Genomic DNA, 8,585 nt, shown 5'->3' on the forward strand with positions numbered 1-8,585 from the left:
TGTATATATATATATATATATATATATATATATATATATAAAGCATTGAGTTAGAATACATTGGTTCAAACCAGTGTACCTCTAGTCTTGATCAAAACAAGTAACTCTGGCTTTTTCCTTATATATTTTACAAGAGATAATTTAGGTGATCTTTAGGTTTCTATGCCGCTGTAAAATTCTGAGACTGTTAATTCTCTTGTCCACAGTGAGTCATGCTTCTCTAATGCAATGCATTTACTTTTTGATCACACTTGTGAGTTATTGATCTCTCTACTCTAAGTGGGCTATGCCAGGTTAACTGAAACAGATTAGCTCAGAGAAAACCCCAGATTAAGTTTAAGAGGTGACTTAGTACTCCTTTTCTGACATGTTGAATTTTAACAGAAGAAAATAAAGCATGGTAAAAAGAATTACTTATATTTCTCACTTTTCATTCATTACTAGGTGGGATAAATTTATTTATTCATTTATTTATTTATTTTTTTGAGACAGAGTCTCGCTCTGTCACCCAGGCTGGGGTGCAATGATGTAATCTTAGCTCACTGCAATCCCTGCCTCCAAGGCTCCAACAATTTTTCTGCCACAGACTCCCAGGTAGCTGGGATTACAGGTGCTTGCCACTACGCCTGGCTTATTTTTGTAGAGACGGGGTTCACCATGTTGGCCAGGCTAATCTCAAACTCCTGACCTCACGTGATCCACCCACCTTGGCCTCCCAAAGTGCTGGAATTACAGGCATGAGATACCTCACCCAGCCTGGGAGAAAATTTTTTAAAATATTAGTAAGAGCAATTTTCCATATTCATACAGTCATAGCTCATACTATATTTAACTAGAGAAAAATTGCCATTAAATACTCTTAAGCAAATTAAGTATGTGTAGTTTTCATTTGCACATTATCTGTTCAAAGTATGCTATGCAAATTGTAGCAAAGGATGGGGAGAAACGTAATGGCCCATATAGATGCGTAATGCATGGATACGGACTAACTGATCTCAGTAATGAGCCAAAACTATGAATTTAATAACTGTGAGCATAAGTTACCACTGCTCTGTTGAATAAATACTGTACCCTTGACCTCTGATCTTCTCAACAGAGGAGTGGAGTTGGTCCTAAAGGCAGTCAGACAAAGAAAGGCACATGGACACAGAGAGGGGAACATCACACACCAGGGCCTGCCGGGGGTGGGGAGGGGATAGGGGAGGGGTAGCAGGGGGTGGGGGTTTGGGGAGGGATAACATTAGGAGAAATACCTAATGTAGATGATGGGGGGATGGATGCAGCAAACCACCATGGCATGTGTATACCTATGTAACAAACCTGCACAATCTGCACATGTAACCCAGAACTTAAAGCATAATTTTAAAAAAAAGAAAGGCACATAATCAATATAAATACATTGCTGCTTCTGGAAAGTATTAGAAAAAATATAAGTCTTATCAATGGATGATACCCACTGACTTCAGTCATCAGCTTGCTCCTTTTTATTAGGAAAAAGCCATACACTGAGTGCACCTTTTAGAGACATTGCCTACCCACAGCCATGACTGTCTTCAGGCTACCTCACTGTGCATGTGTCTAAAATCACTGCAGTCATCAGCAGGGTCCAGAAAAAATTTGAGTGCCACTAGCAAGGGGACAAACTTTTTGTTCTCCAGTTATTAACATTTTTGACTTGCAGAGGTGGACAATATTGAGCTCCAGGTATTTAAAGGTGATTTCAATCAACACGTACTATAGGAAAGAAGATGCATGTAAGGTTACTCCTTAAACATAGAGAATAAGGCAACGTATGCAGTCAATCAGGGGCTGATAATGGAGTTTTTCTGGTGTGGGTACATGCATGGTATTTGTAACACAGTAAGATTTTATCCTCTACAGAAATTGTAGGTATGTAAATAGAGAACCCTTTGTGCTTGACTTAGAGCATTCATGCAGCACATGAGCTCTTGAGAACACTGGACACACATTAAGTCATTAATCCTCACCACTACTTCTCCCCATAAACCACATATTATTATTCTTTAATGGTTGACGAAATTCAGTCCAGAAGGATAATTGCCTTGCTCAAGGCCACAGAGGGAACCTGTGGCAGAAGAGAATTAGGCTTGAGTGATTTTTGGCCTGCAGGGTTGTACTAGGACCACCAGGTCATGTGAGATGGAAGAGCCTTTCTTGAACTGTATGCAGTATGTGTGTGTGCGTGTGCGTGTGTGTGTGTGTGTGTGTACACACTCATGTCTGCAGAGATAAGTATACATATTGGAACAGCAAGGCCCTATAGCCAATGTATCCTTTAATTAATTTCAATATTAGAATAGCATTTACAGTTTTGTGTTACATTTAACTCTGAAATTTGTTCTCCTCCTTTTCCATTTCTTTGTTTTGTTTAAGATACAGTAATCCTGGGCAACAAATAAAAATGCTGAAAACAGAAGAGCTTATTCTGAATTATAGCGTGCCACCAGAAAGATTTTTTAGGAACTAGCTAACCAATCACAAAGTGTTAACTCATTTTATTAACTTCTTTGATGAGTGAATTGCTTTTCTGTGTAGACAGGTGCTCTAGCATCGTGGTGAAATGTGCAAGTACAGGGCTGAAAACCACTGGAATTAGAATTCTGGCTCTACTTCTTATCATCTGCATGGTCTCGGAAAGCAACACAAACACTCTGATACAGTTTGGCTCTATGTCCCCATCCAAATCTTCTGTCAGATTGTAATCCCCATGTGTCAGGGAAGGGGCCTGGTGGGAGGTGACTGAATTATGGAGGCAGATTTCCCCCTTGCTGTTCTTGTGTGAGTGAGGTCTCATGAGATTGACGGTTTAAAAGTGTGGCATCTCCTTCTTCGCTCTCTTTCTCCGGTTTCACTATGGTAAGATGTGTTGCTTCCCCTTCAGCTTCCGCCATGATTGTAAGTTTCTTGAGGCCTCCCCAGCCACGCAGAACTATGAGTCAATTAAATCTCTTTTCTTTATAAATTACCCAGTCTCAAGTAATTCTTTATAGCAGTGTGAGAATGGACTAATACACCCTCTGTCTCAGTTTCCTCATGAGCAAAATAGGAATAGTAACAGGATTATGTCAGAGGACTTTTGTGAGGACGATATGAGTCAACGTATCTGTAAGTGCTTAGAAGTGTTCTGGCCACACAGGAAGAATCCAATAGAGGTTAGGTATCATCATCATCGTCGTCATTACAAATATATAAGAGATGGAAGCTATTTTTTCAAACCAAGCCTGCAGTCAGTATTTATGTCCTTTTTAAAAAAGCATTTTTCTTTACAACAGTTAAAAGGTAAACATTAAATAAATAAATAAGTAAGTAAGTAAAATCAGGACAAAACAATTTAGGGATGGGGGAACCAGAAAGCCCAGAAAGAAATGCCATATTCTCAGATATTGGCTCATATCCTCATCCTGAATAAAATTGCTGACATATATCTTCATATACAGTTCAACATTCACTTTTCATTTGGTAGGCTTGTATCATAAAGGAAGTTTTCTATAGGTAAACATGAGTTTCAAGGCTGTTGTAATAAGAATGGTTGATTGCCAGGTTCTTCTGTTCTAGGGGTCAATTCAGATCACTGGTTCAGAATGAAAGCATACCAGTATCACACTGATATGGTTACCCTCATCATGAAACATAGGTATATAGTACCATCAGATTGGACCAGGCAATGATAAACACATTAGGTAAATGAAGCACATAGACATATTGCTTATAGACAGAAAATAACACCATGTGCTTTGGTCCCAAAATAATCCGAATTTTAAAAGCTTCTTGGAAATTAAAAATATGATGATGATCAAAGTTAGACAGAAGACTTGGAAGATAAGATTAAAAAATCTCCTAAAAAAACTCAACAGATAAAAGCTTAAAAATATAAGGGAAAGATGAGTATCAGAAAAATCGATGTAGTAGATTCAAGAGCCAACTCCTAGGAGGTCGACAAAGAGAGAACTAGAGCAAATACAGAGAAAGAAATTATCAGAGAATTGATATGAAAGAATACCCAGAACTGAAGGCCATTATCCCTCAAATTAAAAGAGCCCATCAAGCCAAAATGAATAAATAAAACTCCTAAACTTTTAAATACTTCAGTGAAATTTTAGAACATCAAGGATAAAGAAGGAGATTCTTTTTTTTTTTTCTTTTTCCCATTTATTTATTTTATTGCATTTTAGGTTTTGGGGTACATGTGAAGAACATGCAAAATTGTTGCATAGGAACACACGTGGGAGTGTGATTTGCTGCCTTCCTCCCCATCACCTACATCTGGCATTTCTCCCCTTGCTATCTCTCCCCAGCTTCCCACCCCCCACCGTCCCTCCCCTATTTCCCCCCAACTGACCCCAGTGTGTAGTGCTCCCCTCCCTGTGTCCATGTGTTCTCATTGTTCAACACCCGCCTATGAGTGAGAACATGCGGTGTTTGATCTTCTGCTCAAGAAGGAGATTCTTAAAGCTTCAAGAGAAAGAGATAACACTGCCTACAAAGGAAACTGTTAATCTTTGAAGAACACAGGACGTCTCATCAACACTTCTAGATTCCAAGAGACAATGGAGAAAGGCCTTTAACATTATTGGGAAAAAAATTATTTTTGCTCTAAAAGTCTATGCCTGTCCAAACTGTCAATGAAATGTAAAAATATAATAAAGATATTTTTGGACATGCAAACATTTAAAGCGTTTACCTGTCATTTAGCTTTCCTTAAGCTTCTTGAGAATGTGCTTTAGCAAAATAATAAAGGAAAGTAAGAGACACCTGTTCTGGTGTTCTAGAAATCAGAAGAAAGAGCAGGGCAGAGGACTGAGGGATGCAGAGAAAAGCATCTGGAAAAAAAAAGGAGCTCTACGAATATGACCATGACCATACAGTTCTTTGGAGAATAGAGACGCTGAGGACAGAAGACTAAAGACTTTAAAAGTATAAGGGAAAATGATTTAGCATACTTTTCAGCCTAGCAATGAAAAGATTTATGAGGTCAAATTAGTTACATACTTTACTGATTTTCAGCTTTAAGAATTATCCTATAGATAGATGATGGAAACTTGATTATGATAACCAAACAACTATTATCAGTATTTTAATACCCAAATAAAAGTACGGAAGAAAAAAGTTAAGAAGTGGAGAGGGGAGTATGGAAAAGAGGTAAAAAGAAGAGTCACTACATTAATCTAAGAAATATACTAAATGGTAGACACACTTAAAAAAAAGTTATAGATGTACCAGGGTGCCCTCATTTAACAAATTATGCAAGGGAGAAATAAAGTCTGACACATGATAAGCCGCATCGAGATTAAGCTAAACCTTGTGGATCAAATGTAATAAACATTCTAACGAACTAACAGTAAAATCTCAGTGAGGACGGCAAAAAACACCACATCAATTCAACGTAAATCTCAGATGGTGTGGCTGCTATGGGATTTCTTGATCTCATAACCACCATGTTCCACGAAAGCCTAACACAACATAGCTATTTTAGAGAGAGACTCATAGTTTGATTTGCCAACTATTAAATGTTTCTACTGGTACTATATGATACAATGTATTGGATAAAAAAAATACTGATTAAAGCTTAAAAGCAAGTATAAATGATTATGACATCTTTCAAAAATAAGCCAGTTTTGCTGTCAATATCAAAATCTCTTGTGGTAGAATGGCTTATTTTCCTCTCAGAGAAGTATGAAGAAAATACCACCTCATTATTTTAAATTTTACCCCCAGTTTATTTATTTTTTAATAAAAATATGCCTTATTTGTATTGATTTTAGACTTTGATACTCATTCTTGGTTTTAAGTGACTTTTAACTAATCCCAACCCAAATCTGTTATCAAAGAAAACGATTTTCAACCACTAAGTCTATTCAAAAATGTTCTCATAGGTTGCCATGAAACGGTCAGCATTTTGAATAAATCTTTGGAATAAGCATTGAGCCTCAGATTGTTTGTTTATAAAAGGATATACTCTGTATAAATATTTGGACACTCTGTAGGTTGAGGTAGTTGGCATTCCTTTTCCTAAGAATTTTTCAGATTTTTACACATATTCTAACATGAAAGAAAGTTTTCCTTTTATATAGCCAAAATTCATTCTGTGCAGCCACTCTGTCAATACTTCCATGGTCTTTTAGTGCTGACTGCATGTACCTTTTATGAGGCATTTTGGTCTCCGTTTTTTGCACAAGCATGTCATTGATCACAGTGGACAAAACAATAACAAAACTAAGGAAAAATTAAAATTTTCTAGACAGATAATTACATCTTTAGTACAGGGCACAAAAATGTATCATTGCATATTTGTCATTGTTTTTAATAGAGAAAAGGTCAGGTTTAAAATTATAAAATAGACTTTTTATAAAATAAAAACTTCCGGTTATAAGGAGAATATTAAAACAATTTTTTATCTTACTATAAAATCACAGGGCCAAATATTACATTTGTAGTAGAGAACTCAAACTCTATTAAAATAAGTATCATAAATGCTGCTTAGTGATTTAAAATGTAGTTCTTGGTATAATGGGGGAATTACTATTATATTTTTAGCTATGATTTCATTGCCTTCTGTGGTTATATATGCTAAAATAACAGATAGCTTTAGTTACCACATTTCTCAATTCCTGGGCAAATATCCACCAATACTCTTGCTAGGTGAAACATTCCAACATTCACCTGAGAAGCTAATTTAAATGCTCCAGGTAACAACACTAGCAGAAATTTTTAGCATGCTTTTCAAGGAACCATACATTAGACTAGTATTTCAGATACAACTGATTTTTAAAAGAGACTGTAAACAATTAAGCATGCAACAATTTCATTGCTAGTTAATGATGAGGCTTTAGAACATTTGTCTTCTTTTTTTTGTTTCTATTCATATAAAGGGCAGGAAACTTTGAATATGATTGGATTATGAAAGATTACAAAACACGATCAAGAATAAAATCTGTTATTCTGGAAGACAAGTGAAAACAATCCATGTTTCTTATCTCATTCCTTAATTAATGATAGAAAGTTCTATCACCTGCATCTTCCTAATTACTGGTTATTTTTAGCAACACACTCCAGGATTTTAGAAAATTTCACATTCAATCAAATGGGTAAGTTTTGAAGCCATGAAAGTCTCATTCATTGAAGTTACTGGGCAGTATTGCTAAGCAGGAAGTTTCTAAGCAAACACTCACAAAAGCAGTGGATTTCAAACATTACCTTTGTGTGTAGCAGCCTTCCGCTGGGCAGGAGTTGCCGCTGTTTGCACCTGCTGCTGTTTGACCAAATTTCCTTCACTCCCAGTTCTCAAAATCTTCTCACCTAAGCTGATTTTTTTCTGTTTGCTGTTCAAATCATCCCGCTTAGCTGATGGCAGCTTAGAAGCTGCGTTAGAGAAGAAAGGTCTAGCCAAGCGAGAGGGTTTGGACATTTTAAATGGCAGAAAAAACAACAAGAAAAAAAAAAAAAAACACCCACAAACTCCAGAATGTTACCTGCTGGGACAGCAGATTCTAAAAAATCCTTTGGGCTTCACTTTTCAACGGACACAGTTACAGTATGAAGTGCAGCTGGACAGAAAGTGCTGGGCTCCCACGTGGATCTCTTTTAAACACAAGGCGTCAGGCAGCCCCGTAGCCCATTTACGGGACCTGTGGAATGTAAATCTGTGTATCTAAGATGCCGGTAACAGTTTTGCAGTGGTAAATGCTCCAATTCAGAGCAGACAGCAGATGCTGCATTAGGCAATATGAAATACACACACACACACACACACACACACACACACGCACGATACTCCCTTGCATACAGAGACTACACATAAGACAGCCTAGAAATGGAAAAAGAATGTAAATATTACCTCACCCACTCAGGTACAATACATAAAAATGAGCCAGATGTGTGGTTTGTATTATTAAGTGCATACCACGTTCAGTTTCCAGGCATTAGTTCAAGCAAATACTTCCTTGCTTTACCACATTCCTATAGTATATTCCAAGAGGTGACCATGTAACGAATGCCCACCTTACATAATTACTTCTCCTGTTGTTTATAGAACAGGCACAGCACCATGACAAAGTAAGAAAACAGCAGGACGTAATTTCCATACCTCTTCGGGCTGTCATAGGCTACGGACTAATTGATAAAGAGGGCAATTGTGTGTCTGTGTGGTGTGTTGTGGGATGTGTATATATGTGTGTATGTGCACGTGTGTGTGTCAGAGAGAGTGAGTTGGGGAAAGAGATATAAATTATTTTACCTTTTAAAGAGTTTGGAGTTTATTCTAACAGACAAATACTTGTACTTAGTGTGCTTTACAAAAAACAACAGTCATGATGTAAAAATCAAGTGTGTTCAAGGGGTCACATTTTTCAAGGCTGAAAACATTCCTTCCACCAATTGAACACAAAGCCCATACCAGAAGCATACAACCTCTCCCCCACTAAGGATAACCATTTTCCCTCTTAGTTTCCCATGTCAGTGATTTTTATGACTTGAGGTTAAGCTGTTTCCAACCTCAATTATGCTATGTTCCCTTGGGGAGAGTCTACACAAACTCTCTATGAACTACAAAAAGTTCTTGGAAGATG

General features: G+C 37.2%; 1 protein-coding gene across 14 annotated transcripts in view; it reads right to left on the reverse strand.

The window, feature by feature from the left end:
* Nucleotides 1-7,682, reverse strand: part of KIAA1217 (KIAA1217 ortholog) — a 495,122-nt gene extending 487,440 nt beyond the window's left edge. For 4 of the 14 annotated variants that reach the window (XM_032244106.1, XM_032244084.1, XM_032244088.1 and 1 more), the window contains exon 1: nucleotides 7,216-7,674. In XM_032244106.1, the coding sequence (XP_032099997.1) occupies nucleotides 7,216-7,426 (211 nt within the window). In that variant the 5' untranslated portion in view covers nucleotides 7,427-7,674. Of the gene's footprint in view, nucleotides 1-7,215 lie in introns of all 14 variants that reach the window. The other 10 variants (XM_032244087.1, XM_032244083.1, XM_032244096.1 and 7 more) reach the window with 8 other exon arrangements.
* Between the last annotated feature and the right edge of the window lie 903 nt (nucleotides 7,683-8,585).

Source organism: Sapajus apella, unplaced genomic scaffold, assembly GCF_009761245.1.
Source record: "Sapajus apella isolate SASKATOON/1434 unplaced genomic scaffold, GSC_monkey_1.0 scaffold53, whole genome shotgun sequence".
Classification (NCBI taxonomy): Eukaryota; Metazoa; Chordata; class Mammalia; order Primates; family Cebidae; genus Sapajus; species Sapajus apella.